General features: G+C 47.8%; 1 protein-coding gene across 2 annotated transcripts in view; it reads right to left on the bottom strand.

Moving 5' to 3' along the window:
• The window catches only part of Slc24a4 (solute carrier family 24 member 4), a 139,997-nt gene that overhangs the window by 11,650 nt on the left and 109,451 nt on the right, over positions 1-18,896 (bottom strand). For both annotated transcript variants that reach the window (XM_059279556.1, XM_059279557.1), the window contains exons 12-13: positions 16,926-17,130; positions 686-852 (exon numbers count right to left, since the gene is read on the bottom strand). In XM_059279556.1, the coding sequence (XP_059135539.1) occupies positions 686-852; positions 16,926-17,130 (372 nt within the window). The remainder of the gene's footprint in view (positions 1-685; positions 853-16,925; positions 17,131-18,896) is intronic.

Genomic DNA, 18,896 nt, shown 5'->3' with positions numbered 1-18,896 from the left:
CCCACTGCCTCAGCAGTCAAGGCCTGCTCACCTCCCCGATGCTGCCCTCTGTGTTAGGAGGAAGAGGAAATGATCTAATGAGGTACATGCACTGACAGACGAGCTTCACAATGAATAGAAATCCAGCCATATTGCAGCCACGCCCCCTCTTATTGCTTCTAACCCCCCTGCAGGAAACAGGGGTTTTCCAGTTCCATCATTAGCCCCAGCTATTCAGACAACTGTGGGTTCTCCATGCATCAGTTTCTCCATCAGTAAAGTAGGGACACTAAAAGTATTTATCCCATGGGGATGTTAGGAGGCCCAAATGGGGCTTCTATAAAATTGTCCTGTGTGTCTGGCACAAAAAAGGGCAGCTTTTTGACAGAGGGTTCCTGCTACCTTTCAGTGACCCCATTTCCTTCCTTTACATTCCTCTGGGAACCCTAGAAATGAGGGGCCCAGGACTGGGTCTCCTTATTCTGCCCAGCCCACCAGAGCATCCTCTTGTATGTCTCCCTTCCCAATGCCTGCTCCCATCTTAGAGGGAACAAAGCATGGTGTCCCCTCTTGGTACATGGAAGGCACTGCGGTCCTGTGTTAATACCACTTTCTACTGAGAAAGAGACCAAGGTTGGCAAGGCCAGTAACTTGCCCACAGGTGGGACCGAAGCTTAGAAGAGGCTGGGCAGGGGCTGTCACTCACCAGCCACACCATGAGGTAGGAGAACACGGCGATCCACAGCGTGGCCGTGATGAAGGTGACCATGAAGAACTTCTCCCAGCGGGGCTTGCTGCAGTTGGGGATGGTGACGCAGAGGAGGAAGATGAGGGGCCAAGTGAACACCCACTTAGCCTTGTCGCCTTTTGCCTCTGCAAAGGGGGGTGGGGTAGAGCAAGGGGTGGGAGAGAAAGATATTGGGTTATGTGATTGCTAGTCCACTCCTGGTTTATTGTTTTCAAGTCAAACTTGTTGTGACTTCAAGTAACTGAGACCACGGAACTGTCCTCCAGCATGTCACCTGGGAGTAGCAGGAGGACTCAGTGCTTGTTGGCTGACCAACTTTAGTCCACTGAAATCCTTAAATTGACCAGACAAGGAAGGTGAACCAAGAGCCAGGATGACACTGGTCCAGGGGAGCTGCGAGGGGCAGGTGGGATATGGGTTCTGGAGTCAGATAGCCTGGAGTAATTCCATCAACTCTACTTGTTCCTCTGAGAATAAGGGTCAAACTAGGGCAATGACAATATAGTAACTGGACTATGGAGTGTGGCAAGCATGGCTGAGCACTTGGCATCTTGCTGTCTTCATCTGCTCATAAGAACATTCTCTTTGTCTTGGTTGTTGCAGGAATGGTGTGACACGGAGTGTGGGAAGCACCAGGCATGCAGCCCAGCGCATGGGAGGAGGGAGCAGACGCTGGAAGGCACACCGAGAACTCGTGCGCAAGACCCCAAAGCTGACGGAAAGCATCAGTCTGTGCATGCAAGAAAGGCACATGTTGGGGCCGGTGAGATGGCTCTGCGGGTAAAAGCTCTAGTGACTTATTGCACAACTGCCTCCTAAAAATTGTCCTCAAGCCTCCACACAGCACATGCATGCCTGCACTCACACACATGTGCACATATGACAAAAACAAAATATTTTATTACACTTACATACACACACACACACACACACACACACACACACACACACACATATATATATATACATTTCTGCATGTATTTATTTTGTGTGGGTGCAAGGGGGGAGTTGTGTCACAGTGCTGGTGTGTGCAGGTTGGAGGACAACTTGTGGGGACCAGTTCTTTCCTTCTACCATGTGGGCCTGGGTCACTGAACTCAGGTCATCAGGCTTGTGTCAAGAGTCGGTACCCTATGAGCCATCTCATTGGCCCTCAAATATTTAAAAAAAAAAAAAAAGTACACACACTCCCTCTGAGTACACACCCACAGTTCTCTAGAATGGACTGAACGTGGGGCTGTAAAACAAGATCCAGTGGGTTTAGAAGGACTGATATCAGGCAGTGTGTGCTTGCCAACCTCAGGGGAACGGGATTAGAACTCAATGTTGGGAGGAAAGCTGGAAGATTTGCAAACAACTGGAAGTCACATAGCACAGTCCTGGTAACTGAGAGGTCAGAGAAGAAATCACAGGGGAAATTAGGAAATACTGCAGGAAACAGAAAACAAAATGTAAAAGGTCAAAACTCACAGGATGTGGTGGAGACAGGCCCCAAAGGAAACTTCTAACTGTAAATGCCCATGTTGAAGTGGGAACCATTTGAAAACCCAGGACCTTATTCTCCTCCCAAGACAAGACAAAAAGAAGCGAGGAGTAAGTTAAAAAACTGCAGAAAGAAGGAGTGGCCCATGGAGGATCCCTGGGGTGTGGGCTAGACAGACTAGCTAAACTGGAGAACCTGTCTCAAAAACAAGGTATACGGCTCCTGAGAAATGATGCCTGAAATTGACCTCTGGCCTCCACACACACATACACTTCCTATACACATGTGCACCTGTGTGCACATTCAACAGAAAAGGGTTTTGAACAGACCATTCTCCAAAGACACATACAAATGGCCATCAAACCTATTTTATAATGCCCAACACAAAAAAATAAAAAAAAATACATAAGTGTAAATTTCTTTAGTCATTAAGAAAATACAATTAAAATTATTTTACACCCAAAACTATGACTATAGTAAAAAGACATAACAAATATTATCAAAGACGTGGAAAAGTAAAAACCCTCACATATTGGTGGAATAATACAAATGTATAGACTCCTTAGAAAACCGCCCAACAGTTCCCCTAAAGAGTTCAACAGAGCGGCCTCATCACTCACTACCTGGCTCCTCCATGCACACCCGAGAGAGAGATGAAGACAGATGTTGTCACAAAAACTCAAATGCTCACACAGTCACCCCAGCGAGGAAAGCATAAGCCAGCTGTGCTATGTCAGACCAGGGAAAGACTGAAATGCTGAGGCATGCATGCCTCCACAGGGAGGGGTGCTGGAATGATTCTCACAAGGAGGGAAGCCAGACACAAAAGCCACATAGTGCTAGGCTCCATCCAGATGAAATGTCTGGAACAGGCTAATCCAGAAACAGCCCAGTGGTCGCCAGGGAGACAGACAGGACTGAGAGTCTTCACTGGTGGATGTGTTTGGTGATTTTTTTGTTTTGTTTTATAATAAAAATATTTTGGAATTATATAGTGACAAGGGTCATATTGTTCTCTGAATACAGAAGAGAAGATGTGCGATATAGGGTCTATTTTATGGCATACAGATTATATCTCGATTTTTTTAAATGTCAGAGCAGGTTGGAGTTCATCAGTTTCAGAGCTGTGTATGTGTGCATTATTATTTCCTAAATAATTATAATCAAAAACAAAACAAAACAAATCAACAATAACAACAGACTAACCCAGGCTGCTTATTAGGAGCAAAGAAAACGTGGTTAGCTTGAGATCAGCAAGTCAGCTAGTTATCCATCCAGATGCTGCAATTAGGAAAACATCTGTCTCCTATCTCTTTCTAAAGGTACCTCTCCATACTGGGTACACCCAGCATAAACAGGAGAACAGTTTCTGTCCCATGGTTTGGCCCAAATTCCAGGCTCCCCTCTTGTCAACTACATCCCAACCCATCCGGGCTGCTGAGGAAGGCTGAGGCATTCTAAGACTCCATGCATAGGAGAATGATTCATTTCACGGAATTGTGACCCTGGTCACCTAAGTACCCAGGAACCTCTCTGCAGATAGACACAAAACTGCAGAAGGACACATTTCTTCTTTCACAGACACCAGCTCGCATCAGGCATTTGTCCTTTTGCTGGTATGGGCTTTGCATATTGTTTTGACATCTGTCATCATCTTGGCCCCACCCAAGCAGTTAGCATCAACACCCACCATAGTTTCCTTGGAAACAATCCTCTAGCAGACCCTGTCTCTACTGTTGTGGCTTTTAACAGTTGGGTGTCTTACACTGGTGGATTAGAAAAATCACTTTAGTGGATGAAACCAATATTTCCATATGAAGAAATAGAAAATAATGGGGTTACACATAGTGAAAGCTAAATATCATTCCACGAAACCAGTGTGTGTGTGTGTGTGTGTGTGTGTGTGTGTGTGTGTGTGTGTGTTTGTGCATGCACATACACACATATATGTGCATGCATGTGAGTATATAGGCCAGGGGTCAACCTTGAGTGTTATTCCTTGGGACTTACCCACCTTGCTTTTTTCTGAACTGGGTGCCATTTCCTCCAGGCTTGTTGGCCTGGAGCCTGTCTCCACTCTCCCAGCATGAGGACTACAAACACACACCACCAAGAAATAATTGTAAAAGGCTGTGAGGCCACAGGGTGATCGGAAAAATGTCCATCCAAGGAACATCCAATGCTGATGGTCAGTGGTAGCATTCTTGCCTCCCAAGTGACAGCCACCCCAATGCTTCTGGAAGCCCCTTCTGGCGCCCAGCCTTTCCCTTCCCATGCACCATCACAGGCTGAAAGATATGTCAACACTAAAGAGAAGATCTTCTTTCTTTCCCTAACTCACTGATTTCTCCCTTGAAGTAGAACATTACAACTTAATTATGTGACAAAAAAGTATTTAAGACGAACTGTAACCAAACAGATGGCCCGTCATGCCAGAGGGAAAGAACAGATGTAGCAGTTGATGAAAACCTCACACTAATTTGGATGGTTCACTAATTGGACACTTCAATTAAGGGAGTGGCTAAGTTGTGGTCCTGGGGGTAGACTGCACCCCTGGCTGCTGGAGAGATACTCTTGGGCCCTGGAGCTAAGTGTCCACATGGCTTAGACAGTGTTCCTGCTTCTCAAACGCAGAACCCCTTGGAAGGATCTGACCAGCCTACAGGTCTGATGCTTTGGAAGGTCTGGATGAAGGGTCTGAAATTTTGCATTTTTCAAAAAATATTGTATCTCCTCTATGTGGTTCAGGTTGGCCTCCCACTTCTGGCTCCTCCCACTCAGCCTGCAGTAGCTGGAACCACAGGGAGTTGTTACCTAAGATACCTATATATGGGCTGGAGAGACATCTCAGTGGTTAAGGGCACTAGCTGCTCTTCTAGGACTCAGGTTTGTTTCCCAGCACCTTACAACTGCCTGTAACTCCAGTTCCAGAGGATCTGATACCTTCTTTTGGCCTCTCCATGTGCTAGGCATACAAGTGGTGCAGACATACATGCAGGCCATCCATACACATTACAAAAAGAAGAGGAGGAAGAGGAGGAGGAGGAGGAGGAGGAGGAGGAGGAGGAGGAGGAGGAGGAGGAGGAGGAGGAGGAGGAGGAGGAGACAAAGACATATTTCTAACTAGTTCCTAGTGGTTGCTCTTAGGCTGGGCCATAGCTTGAGAACCCCACTGCAGGTTAACTCCATTTGAAAACACTGGAGATATAAGTACCACATCAAAAAGTCACCCATTTCAAGTGTTTGGTTAGGTGGGTTTTAGTACTTACATAGCCATTAAGTATGACAGCATTCGAAATAATGTCCATCATCCCCAATAGAAACCCATGCCTATTAATAACGTTCCCTACTTCCTCTAAACTCTGGGAACCACGACTTGTTTTCAACCTTCAGATTTAATTATTCTGCACAGCTCAGCTAAATGGGATAAAATGTGTCCTTTTGTGCCTGTTTTTTTTTTTTCACTTAGCACTGTGTTCATGTAGCAGGTGCTAACACTTTATTCCTTTTCACAGATGAATAATCTTCAACAATATGAATATGTTTTTTTTTTCCAGAGCTGGGGATTGAACCCAATGCATGGCATCTGCTAGGCTAGTGCAGGCAAGTGCTCTGCTACTGAGCTGCATCTCCAGTTTTGTATGAACTGTATTATGCTTATTCATCCTTTAATTAATGGAGTATTCCAACTTCTGGGCTTCTATGAATAGTGTGGTTTGAATACAAGTGTTTGTGTGTCTTCATTTCTCCACTATACTATATTATCTCTTTTTACTTTTTATTTTGAGACATACATATGTGTACACACACATATTCTGGCCTCTCCTTGCACTAGGCACATAGTGGTGCAGACATACATGTGGGCAAAACATCCATACACTTAAAAAAAAGAAGTCGTATTTCTAACTAGTTCCGAGTGGAAGCAGAGGAGTAGAATCGCAGGTCCATAGTAACTCTGTTTAACTCTTTGAGGAACAGCTGGTGTGCTGTCTAAAGTGGTGGTAACATTTCACTTCCCTTCCAGTAATGTGTAAAGTCCTTTCCCTCTACCTTTTGGAAATTTGTTATTAACTGTCTTCTTTGATTTCAGTCACGTAAAGGCTGTGAAGTGGTATATCACCGTTTTGTTTTTTGTTTGTTTTTAACAAATGATCTGGCCAAGTAGTCCAGGCTAGCTTTGAACTTGCAATCCTCCTACCTCAGTTTTCTGAGTGCTGGGATTAGAGGCGTGAGCCACCACATCTGGCCTTGCTGCATTTTTAATTAGGATTTTCCTAATGACTTAGATGTTGAGCATCCTTTAAGGCTTATTGGTCATTTGTACATCTTAAGAGAAACATCTACCTAAACCTTTTGTCCATTTTCCGCGTTTGGACAAAACTTAGTCTTCTGCTGAGTGTGCCCTGCCAGTGGCAGGGTTTCATTGCTGCTTATATCAGGTTGAAGAGATTTTGTTAAATGCTTTCTGAAAAAATTTTAATCAAGAAAGAGCATCGATCTTTGGTTATATTACATTGTCTAATATTGCCCTGACCGTGTGTGTGTGTGTGTGTGTGTGTGTGTGTGTGTGTGTGTGTGTATTGGGGATGGAACCTAAGGCCTGCTGCCTTAAACTATACTATATTACAACTATTTTTTCTTTTTTCTTTTGAGACTGAGTTTCCTGAGTTGCCCAGGTTGGCCTTGAGCTTGCTTTGTAGCCCAGGCAGGTCTTGAATTTGAGATTTTCCTGCCTCAGCCTTCCGGCTAGCTGGGATTACAGATCTGTGCCATCAGGTCTGGTGACATTGACTATCTTATGCATTGATCAAAACTGGAATTCCTGGGATAAACCCCACTTGGTAAAATCCATTTTATAAAGTTAAACCATACCTCGCGGAGACTAACGAACAGCTCATGCAATAGTAACAGCACAAACGGAGCCTTCTCCTTCCACAGGTGGCCTCAGCTGTGGGGAGGGAAGGAGAAGGGGGGGGGGAGACAGTGCTGTCTTGTCATTGGCCAACATTTACACTGTCTCCCACATTGTACAGGCACTGTTTGCGAATATTCTGCTTTCTGTATCAGGTTTTGGAGATGGTAGTCTCCCTATTTCACAGCTCAGTAAGTGGAAGTTTGGTTAAATTCAATGGCTTATTTAAGCTTCTCAGACGACAGGAGATGGTACCAGGTCTTCAGATCTCCACCCTGCTCCTCTGTGCTACTTGCTTGCTTATCCCCGAGTCTCACGATTCCAGATCCGTGGGAGTCCCTCTGTACCCACAGGCTGGCAGGTGCCAACAGTCACGATCCGTGCACCATCAATTTATCCCATAGCTTTGGAAGCAACAGAAAAGTCTGTTAAGGTTCTCCAGGCTTTGGGCTGCAGAGATGGCTCAGAGGCTAAGAGCATGTGCTGCTCTTCCAGAGAACCCAGGTTCTGTTCCCAGCACCCCCTTCAGGGGTCTCACAATGGCCTGCAACTTCAGCTCCAGTTTGATATGTATGCACTCATATGCACACACACTCATATGCACAATTAAAAATAATAGACAATCTTTAAAAAGCTTTTCCATTCTCTTAATCCTAGGAATAAACTTTACAACCAATAATTTTTGTTATTTTTATGACATTGATGAATTTAGATTCTTCTCATTAATAATTCTCATTATTCTTCTCAATAAATTGGCTGTTTTCTGACAGGCACTGAAGCTTTGTAACCAACTGTAGCGCTAATGGGAATCCTAGCTCTGATGTGCACATAGCTCTGTGAACTTGGGAGCACAGTCACCCTCTCTGCATCTTGGTTGTTTTTGTCTGTTTGTTTGTTTTTGTTTTTTAGCTGAAAATTGGGAGAGCAAGACAAGTTTCCCATGATGCACATGGTTGTGCTGAACAGGGCTTGGCACAGAGTAAGCACTAATTAGAGCTACTCTTGTCCCTCACCCCATTATCTTCCACCTATCACATGCCTCCTTTTCAAGCACTGCTTGGGGTTGTGAACAGATGGGGTTTGATCCTGAGGGCTCTAGAGGGTCAAAGAGGAGTTCGGTAGGTAGAGATCTGTGGCTGAGGTTTGCAGAAGGGGAGCATGGGAGAGATGGTATGTGGGGAAACATTAAGCATCAGTAAGGTTGGGGGCAGGTCCTCCTCAGGGTTAACACACAGGTAGGCTGGCAGGCTGGTGGACAGGGACACTAAAGGCCCAGGAAGAGTCGCTTCCCGGCAGCAGACCCTGGAGGCCTTCCTGAGGGCCTGGTCTTTCTCTCATGCTGATGAGCAACTAAGGGAACCCTGTTAGGCTTCTTGAGAGCATAGCTGTGCTGTGTCCCAGAGACCACTGTCCTCAAGTGGAAGGACAGCCCTGACCTGCATCTCTCTGTCTATGGAGAAGTCAGAGTCCCCTCATTTGGGGACTCACGAGACCCTTGTCCCGGCCCCTCTGAGCTTCCTCGTCCTCATCTGTGGGACAGTCCTGCCTACCCCCTGCCCACCTCCTCAAGGATGCTCAGGCTTGCTAAGGAAAGCTGAGGATTCAAATGTATGCTCTGCCTCTGAGGGCCTTGCCTTGAGTTCAGAGGCCCTAGAACGGGTTCAGTGGTGGATGAGTGCCAGAAGCCCCGAGGGACTGTGAGTACTTGCTGGCCCCATCCTGCCCTCTCAGCAGAGTGGGCTCTAGGGCCCAGTGCTCACCAGCCACAGACCTAGCAGCTGTCCTTCCTTCCCATTGTCTGTACCATTTTCACTGAAGTCAAAAGAGGGCACAGCCAGAGGCAACCATCTACAGACAGTCAGACCTAGGTGCCAGTCCCAACTGTGGCTCCTATTCACCTATATGGGGCTTGCCTAATCCCGGACTCCTCATTAGGGAAATGGGACTCCACTAGCTCTCCCAGCAGGGCCACTGGCAGAGTCCAAGTACAAACATGAGATGCTTAGCTGATATTAGGGACCACTGGGGGTGGGGAAGAACCCTGCTATGCAGCTAGAGCCCACCCATCTCTCAGCCTCACTAGGCTCTGTGGGCTCCCCAGGCTCCCCCTGCCTCAGGTCTTGGTTAGCAGTGAAGGTGTAGCAGTGAAGGTGCTTTGTTGCTTCCCCAACTTAACCATGACTGACCCACAGACACTGGGGTACTAAAGTGGCCCTTAGCATCTCCCATGGCCAGGTGTCATGTCTGTGGTCTGTCATGTATCCCCCACCTCACCACCCTATGTCTGTAGAAGCTACAAAGAAAGTGAAGGGCCTCCTCCTCCTCCTCCTCCTCCTCCTCCTCCCCCTCCTCCTCATTCTGGCTTCCCAGAAGGTTCCTCAATCTGAAAAGCAGAAGCGAGGAGAGGTGGGCCCCCCTTTTCCCCCTTTTCTGTGGCTTTGGGTTCATGAGCATGGAGAAGGCTGCAGAAGAATTGCATTTGCTACAGCACTGAGCACAGCCTGACAAGCTTCTTCTTAACAACCCCCTTTGGGCAAAAGGAGGTGTGTGGCTTCTGTTGCCAGCCTCAGGCATCACAGAAAAGGCCAGGGCTCCCGGACACAGAGTCCTGGGTGTCCCAGCCAGTGCTGCTCTGATCTGGTAGACGGGATGGGTCTTGGGATTTCCTAGAAAACTGACGTGATGCTTGGGTTTGGGCCTGGTGGAGATTTCCCCTTGAGTAAGGCACTGACTCAGTTTCCTATTTGGAATATAAGGGTTCTAGTCTAAAATTTCCTAGTAACACTTTAAACTTTAACATTTAGAGACAATTTGCTGCTAACCACAGAGAACTACTGCTTTCCTTGAAGAAAAAATACTGAGCCTCCTGAAATAGAGCATGAGGTTCTACTAGTTCTTTGAACAACCACTTCCAGGGCTGGAGTTATGGCTCAGTGGTAGAGCACTAGCCTAGCATGCACAAGGATACGGGTTTGATTCCCAACATGGCAAACTAATACTAATGAGTAGTTGATAAATAAACCATATTAAAACTACTTAAAGCCAAGAAGTAGAAACAACCCAAATGTCTATACAAGTATGGCATATTCACTAAAAGGAAAAGTACAGTACACATTACAATGTGGATAAGCCTTAAAAATGCTATACTAGAAGCAGTCTGGAACAAGAGATTGTACATTACATGATTTCATATGTATGAAACATGCAGGTTATCTCTCTAAAGAGATAGGAAGTAGGTTAGCTGTGGGGGCACGGGCTGCAATGGTTATACAGTTTCTTTGGAGGAATGATAAAACCCCTTAATAAGGACTGTGGGGATGATTGTACAACCTGGCAAACCCATGAAAAGGTGTGAATTATATCTCAATAAAGCTGTTGTATTTGAGAATAAGTGCTCAGCCAGGATTTGTTCATATTGGTCTGTGAGCTGATGCTTCCGGGGTGCACAGAGTGACTGACAGGGGGTTGACTGGAAGGGACAAGTCTTTGAAATCATGACCCTGACTTAGAGGCTGCACACTGAGTGTGAGGTGTCTCTGGCAGCTCCCATGACCAAGGAAAGAGCAAGGCCATTTCCGACAAAAGTTCCAAGAGTCTCTGGGGCACAGGGAACAGCAGGTGGAGCTGTGCACATCACCCTAGTAGCTGCAGATAGGGTGTCCCACCCAAGAGGTGGCAGTCCCAGGAGTTCAGCAGAGATGCTTTCATCAGTACCAGAACTGGGGGTGGAAGGACCCAAAGGCCTTCCCGACCAGAACACTATCAGAAGCCCCGCTGAGCGGAGGAAGATGAGGTGTAAGGGTAGATGCCCTGAGAAATCCTGGACTGTGATGAACTGCGTCCTTTGCTACTTCAATTGAGAGCCCAAGTATTTGGGCATTTAGGAGGCAATTCAGGTTCAATGACCTCTGAATGGCAAAGGAAGAGGAACATGATTTAGCCAGTAAAGTACTTGCCATGTAAGTATGAGACCTGGGTTCAATTTCCAGAACCCACATAAAATAATAATAATAATAATAATAATAATAATAATAATAATAATAATAATAATAAAAAGCCAGGTGTGCTGCTGTTTTTAATCCTTGAACTAGAGAGATGGAAATGGGTAGAATCCTGGGGCTCACTGGCCAGCCAGCCCAGCTGAATCCACATGTCTCCGGCTCAGTGAGAGACCCCACCTCTCCCATCTCAAGAAACAAGATGGGGAGTGACTGAGGAAGACACCTGAGGTTGACCTCTGACCTTCACATGGACACACACACAGACACATGTGAGGTTGACCTCTGGCCTTCACATGGACACACAAATGGACACATACACGCACACGGACACACAGAGAGTTGGGAAAAGAGATTCTGAATGTTCTCTTTCCAGGTGCATGCACTAAACAGAGGCAGGCAACTGAGCGTGCAATGAGCAGCCAGGAGGGCATCCCTCAGCAGAGCCCAGCCATGCTGCCACCCTGAGGCAAGACTTCAGGCCTCCAGCACTGTGTGAGGAGAGACTCCTGTGGCTTACAGGGACCACTCTATGCTGTCCTGTTTCAGCACTCTGACTAGTACAGAGAGCTAGAGGTGTTCTGTTTTGTTTGGCCCCTGGCATGTGTCCCAGCAGATGTTGGCTGACCTGATGATGGACAGGAAGGTCCTGGTAGGTACAATACAGAGTGGGAGAGAATGGTTCTATTGCGGGGTCAGGAAGGTGCCCATGGACACACAGGGCATCCCAGATCATAACACAGCTACAAACAACTCATGTCTGGGTTTCTTCTGGCTAGGGCTCAGGGTCTGGTTAGGGCAGAGCAAGGACTAGAGACCCTGGTTTCCACAAGAGGCCATGATTCTCCTTTTCCCTGGGAGACCACACCCTAGCTTCTGGGGGCCAGGGTGGGAAGAGGAAACCAGCATCAGCAAGGTGGGTCTAGGCTTTGGGGAGGCTTGGGCATTACAGCCCTAGCCTTTGGATGGTCAAGGAGGGCCTCTGCCCCCTGTTCTGGACAGCTACAGTCAGGGAAGAAGGGCATGTGTAATGGGGGTGGCTAGGCCATAATGGACAAAGTAGAATTTTCTCAGGCCATACATTAAATTTCAGGGATGTCTAACTTAAAGCCCATGGGTTATTACAACACTCTCTCTGTCTCTGTCTCTGTCTCTGTCTCTCTCTCTTGCGCACACACACACACACACACACACACACAAATTCACGCACACACGCGAGTATGCGCACACACACACATGCACACACAGTTTCTTTTTTGTGTGACACTGTGACACAATGCTGTCGTCCATAAAGTTCATGACTGAGAACTGCCCAGTTTAAAAAAAAAAGTCTTGATATTTTAGTAGGTAGATTTTGTGATGGCTGCATTCACAGCTAGCCTGGGCTACATTCAGGTTGAACGCACATGATAGAAAACACATCACGTGGTCATCTACTCAGACTTGCTTGGCAAGCCTGGAAGCTCCTAGGGAACAGTGATCATGGCCTGCCCTGTCCGAACTGCAGTCCTAAGGGCAGAACAGAGCCTAGTGCCCAGATGTTGACTGACCAGGAGAATAACGGCAAACTGCCTGTAGCCCAGTGCCTGGCATGTAACAGGCACTCAGCAGAGGCCATTTCCTTCCTTTGACCTTCAAAATGGAGGCAGGCCCAGGCCCACAGGGGCTCCTGAGCCTGTGACTTTTCTAGGACACCACCTGTGGTTGAATCAGAGTAGATGGAAGTGGGTACAGCACACACTATGTGGATGAAGCATGTTGCAGTCCACATGAATTCTTCAGATTGCCTACTGTGCATTGGACAGTATAAGGCCTGATGATATTATCATAGGAACTGTTGAGGATACAAGTGCCAGCAACCTGCTGTGTGGATGAGGAGTAGAGGGTCAGGGAAGTGAGCAGCTGGCCCAGGGTCACAGCGCTGGGGAGAGGCAGGGCTGAAATTCAAATCTAGCACCCTGGACTCCAGAGCTTGCCCCCAGCCTGCCTGAAACAACACAAAAGCATCAGCACGGGTATGGCTGACATCAGTCTCTTGAGCCCTTGATATAGCTACATGGCTTCCAAGCTGGCCCCAGGGACAGCATCCTCCCTTTCCAAAGATCTTAGCCCCTGGTATTCCTAGAGGGCCATGGTGGGGAAAGCAGCAGCCTCATGGACCCCTAAGGGGCACCTCAGAGCTACCAGAGGCCTGAGGCCTGTGAAATCAGCAGAGCTGAACTGAAAGGAGGCCAAGCAGGCCCAGAACTGAGGTCATGGGTGTGGTATTCACTGGTCTCCTCCAACTTCCTGTGAACCTGGACCTCTACCTCCCTTGGCCCAGGTCACTGTCCACACCTAGAGGGACAGCCACCACCCTGTACTGTTTCCATGGCTACTCTGCTCCCAGGGAGGAAGAAGAGGGACTACAGTTTGCATGGGCAACCCTGTAAACAGCTCTGCTACACAAAGGGAGCTTTCCCTGGATATGGGAAGCAGGCTGGATCCTGAGCATGGAGCCAGCACGGAGGGGAAGCTGAGGAAGCTGTTGTTCTTGGCTAGGCCAAGGCCACACCTCAGGACATCCTGGAACCAAGAAAGAAGGTGGCCAACTACGGTCCTCCCCAAAGGGCTCAGGGAGGATTCACAAGGCAGTCACCTAGTAGGCAGCTGGGGCACACGCGGGGGTGGGGGTGGGGGTGGGGTCCCTTGCATCAGCACCATCCTATGTAGTGACCCATCCAGAAACCCTCACAACTATATCCCTAAGGTGCTCTAGATCTGGATGCAGGGGAGACGGGCAGGTCCTAGGGGCTGTTCCACTTACTCCTGCCACATTTGAGGCTGGGAGGAAACAGGAATGAGTCATCCTTCTAAGGAGCTGCCTTACTTTACAGAGCAAGAGCTGACCCTCATGTGTCTCTCCTAACAGAAACCTCAGGATGGGAACTCTGGGTCTGGAGAAGACCACTCCTTTTGGCTTTCAGGGTCCCAGATAACTCAGAGACAGCTCCTACCAAATTCACCCTGGTCAGCCAAATGGGCTGAGCATACCCAGCGTGTGGTCCCCCAGGACACAGGGATGCATCTCTGGGGATCCAGATACCAGTTCCTTTGGGCCATCTGGATGGCAGAGGGGGCCTAGAAAGGCTGAATCCCAGGACTAATCTCCCCAGAGACCCCAGTAAGGGGTCAGATTTCATTTTTGGGGGTCTATCTTTGGTATAGAGAAAAAAGGTGTTTGATCAGGTCTAGCAGTTCCTGGAACCCAGCCAAATCCCTGAACTACTCCAGAGAAGCTTGGAGCTAGGCCCTGAGTTTGAGGAAGAGCCCTGGTGTTGTGGAATATTTGTTTACACTGTAAAGATATGTCTTTGCCAAGGCGTCTTCTGATTGGTTTAATAAAGAGCTGAATGGCTAATAGCCAGGGGCCATAGGTGGGACTTCCGGGCAGATAGAGAACTATGGGAAGAAGAAGGTAGAGTTGCCAGCCAGATGTGGAGGAAGTAGCATGGGCAATATGGAGAGATGAGGTAATGAGCCACTTGACAGAACGTAGATTAAAATAAATGGGTTAATTTAAATTATAAGAGCTGGTGGGACATGCCTAAGCTAAGGCCAAGCTTTCATAATTAATAATAAGTCTCCGTGTCATTATTTGTGAGCTGGCAGCCCAAAGAAAAATCCGACTATATCCTGGGGTGGAAGTAAGGCACATACCATGGAAGCTTTCTAATCCAGAAACTCCAGGGAAGTCTGTGGTTCTAGGAGAGCCTGTATCTCCAGACACAGCTGCCCAGGGTCCCAGACTGGCAGGCCCAGGCCAGCTACACAGATGTGGCCAAAGCAGAGCAGGTGCTTAGTGAATTAGGTGTTAATCACAGAATTTTTATTAGAACAATATGAAGCTTTGGATTGGAAAGTTCCAGAATTCTGCTGCCTCTTAGGATGGTGAGCAGCAGGACAGAATACCCAGGACTGGATCCCAGTGCTTAGGACTCCGGGCCCCACCTAGGACAGCAGAGAGCTCATGGAAGGCTGAGTCCAGTGAACAACACAGGGTGGGTTCTGGATCCTCTCACAGGCAAACTCTTGAGTTTACTCACTCAACAGGTTTCCAAGGGTGCAGACATGGTGCTGGGATTCAGAAGTCAAATAGACAAAGATGTCCGCCCCCAAAGAACAGATAGTTTGGTGGAGGGAGACACTCAAGATACAAAATTATAGAAAGCACTTATAATAAGGTGACTGAGGGGCAGGGCTGGAGAGATGGCTCAGTGGTTAAAAGCATTGCCTGTTCTTCCAGAGGACCCAGGTTCAATTCCCAGCACCCACGTGGCAGCTCACAACTGTCTGTAACTCCAGTTCCAGGGGATCTGACACCCTCACACAGATGCACATGCAGACGGGACACCAATGCTCATAAAATAAAAATAATAAGTCTTAAACAAAAAATCAGGTGACCTGGGAAGCCCATCCTGATATGGTGACACTGGAGCAGGAGTGAGGGAGCAAGTCGTGTGGAAAACTGAGTCAAGCGCATTCCAGCAAAGGGCAGTGTGACGGCATCAAGGTAGGCGCATGTGCACTGTGTTTGAGGGACGGCAGTGAGGAGGCCAGCGTGGCTGCAGCCGAGGGTACGGGAGAGAAAAGAGCAGGTAAATTCAGCAAGGACCCAGCAGTTAGGTGACCCTAGGCCTGTAGGGCAGACTCCAAGAGAGACAGAAGGATGCTCGAGGACCTGAGGCAGCCTGTGGTCTGACCTAGCTTATTTACAGAAGTGCATCCAGACACGTCCGGTGAAACTGAGTAAGGAGAAGTTTTACCTTAGACTAGCCCATCTAGAAGTGAGGTCATATGTGGACAAAAGTGTCCTGCTCCTGAAAGTGAAGGGCAAGAGTGTAAGGATGTCCATAGAGAGCATAGAGATGGCCCAGCGGGTAAACGTGCTTGCTATGCAAGCAGGAAGACCTAAGTTCGAATTCCAGCCCCTATATAAAAAGCCAGGTGCAGCTGTATGAGCTTGTAACCCCAGTGCTGTATGAGCTTGTAACCCCAGGGAGGCAGAGACAGGAAGATCAGCGGGGCTTGCTGGCCACCAGTCTAGCTCCAGATTCAGTGATAGACCCTGTCTCAAAAAAATAAGATGGAGAGTGACAGAGCAGGGCACCCAGTGCCACCTTCTTCTTCTTCTTCTTCTTCTTCTTCTTCTTCTTCTTCTTCTTCTTCTTCTTCTTCTTCTTCTTCTTCTTTTTTTTTTTTGGTTTTTCGAGACAGGGTTTCTCTGTGTAGCTTTGCGCCTTTCCTGGATCTCGCTCTGTAGACCAGGCTGGCCTCGAACTCACATAGATCTGCCTGCCTCTGCCTCCCGAGTGCTAGGATTAAAGGCATGCGCCACCACCGCCTGGCTCAGTGCCACCTTCTTTTGACCTCTGCATCAATGCCTGGGTTCATGTAACACCCTCCTGCTCACCAGGGTCCATAGAAACAGTATTACTGGTTGCCGCCTTTTTATTGTAAGACAGATCAGCTGCCCATAGCATTCAAGTGTGGCCACTAGGAGTTACTGGTGCTTCCTGAGGGCCAGATTGCCTCTCTCCAGCCCTCAGGCTCCAACCATATTCAGCGGTGTCTGCATCTACCCAACTCTTACCTATAATACTGACAGTATGCCTATCCAGTGCCTTAGGGTACCCTGGTGACCTAATGTCAGCCCTCTGTACCAATCTACCACTCCAGAGTCAGGGCCTCCATACTGAAGACCTAGGCATGGTCCCAGTGGCACCCACAGAAGCGTGGCTAGAGGGTCAGCATCCCCAGACTCACCAGGCATTGAGAATGGGGACAGGAAGACTGTCTCTACTGTCTCTGGTTCTGGAGGTGGCGGCTGTGGTGGTGGCTGCTGCTCCTGGCCCTGCTGTGGGTCTTCAGGGTTCTCCACAGGAACATTCCCATTCTCCATGTTCTCCTGTCTCCCATTCTGCAGTGGCTTGCTATTAACACCATTGGCTGAGTTGATCAACCTCTGTCGCTGTGGGGATAGGAGGCAACACAGATACCAAGCTGAGTGACATAGAACCATGCAATGCTCTCTTTCTTACAATCTCCCGACTCTTAACAACAGCCATCAGTTGCCTCCCATCCTCGACAACACTTGCTATAGTCGGTCCTTTCCACTTGAACCACTCTGGATGTGTGCTAGTATGAAACCTAGCTTCAGTCAGCCATTCTCCAACAACTAAATGCTCCAAACATCTTACTAGGATGTTGGTCAATGGATCGTCCCACTGAATTTCATTCCATGTCTGATGAGGGTGTTCTCCAAAGCCAGCAGCTTGCACCAAACCCATCCCCTTCTCTCCCACCCCCTTTGCCATGGCTAATGACAAAAGCAGCTTTGGTGCCACCCTAGCCTGGCTGGTCTTGCTTGATCTGTGGCTTCTTTGGACACAGGCATGGACTGAAGACATGTTATATGAAACTAACAGGGCTGAGGACATAGCTTAGTTGGTAGAGTATCTGCTTAGCGTGCATGAAGTCCTGGGTTTGAACCTCACACTGAATGAGCCGGGCTTGATGGCAAATGTTGGAGCCCCAGCACTTGGAGGCTGAAGGCAGTAGGGCAGTAGGATCCTAATCAAGGATTATGCTTGGCTACCTAGTAAGTTTGGGGTCAGTTTGAGCTATAAGAAACCCTATATCAAAAGAAAAAAAGAAAAGAAAGAAGGAAAGAACAAAAGAAAAGAAATGAAGAAATAAACAAGCCAGGCGGTGGTGGCGCACACCTTTAATCCCAGCACTTGGGAGGCAGCCTGGTCTACAAAGTGAGTTCCAGGAAAGGCACAAAGCTACACAGAGAAACCCTGTCTCGAAAAACCAAAAAAAACCAAAAAAAAAAAAAATTAGAAAAAAGAAAAAGAAGTAAACAGGCCTCATATTCTCTAGAACCTATCTCTCCATTCAGCTGTCTTCTCCTCATTTCCAGTCATTGCTTATGGATCAGCCCCATAGGCCATGGGCATTCCACAATGACATTCAAATCCTTCCCTACCACTTCAACAAGAGACTTGGGGATGGAGCTGTGGCCCTTAGCAAACTTCCATAATGGGGTACTCAGCACCCATCCTGGTGGTCTCATGGAGGGCATTACCACTCATAATGAAGGCTCACCCTTGCTCTGAAGACTTTTGAGCTGTCCTCATGTAGGTTTGAGACAAAGACGCCTAAGCCAGGAAAAGCATTGTGTGTGTGTGTGTGTGTGTGTGTGTGTGTGTGTGTTTACATGTGCATGTTTGCGTGCACATACAGATGCAGCTGTGTATATGCAAGTACAAATGTGTAGGTGTGCATGCAATGGTGACCACTCATGTGGAAGACAATGGGTCTCAAGAGCTGTCTGAAATGGGACATGAGTGTTGGGTTTGCAAGTACATGCCAACAGGCCTGGCTTTTTAAATGTGGGTTCTGAGGATTGAACTCAGGTCCCTGTGCTTTTTGAGACAAGCCCCTTACTGACTGAGCTATTTCCTCAGAATATCTCAATAAGTAAGTCTGAACTTGGATATTTTGTGGGTTTTGTTCTCCACTGTTCCATCCTATGATGACTGTCCTTAATGTGGTGATATATTGTGTACGCTAATAAAGCTTGCCAGAGGACAGGGCCAGCTACTAGATCGGACATAGAGGCCAGACAGTGGTGACACACATCATCTGGATCTCTGTGCGTTCAAGGCCACACTGGAAACAGAGCCAGGCAGTGGTGGCACACACCTTTAATCCCAGTACTGGGAAGCACAA

The sequence above is a fragment of the Peromyscus eremicus genome, chromosome 14, assembly GCF_949786415.1.
Source record: "Peromyscus eremicus chromosome 14, PerEre_H2_v1, whole genome shotgun sequence".
Taxonomy (NCBI): domain Eukaryota; kingdom Metazoa; phylum Chordata; class Mammalia; order Rodentia; family Cricetidae; genus Peromyscus; species Peromyscus eremicus.
The sequence above is the reverse complement of the archived record's forward strand: the minus strand, read 5'-3'. Positions and strand labels throughout refer to the sequence as shown.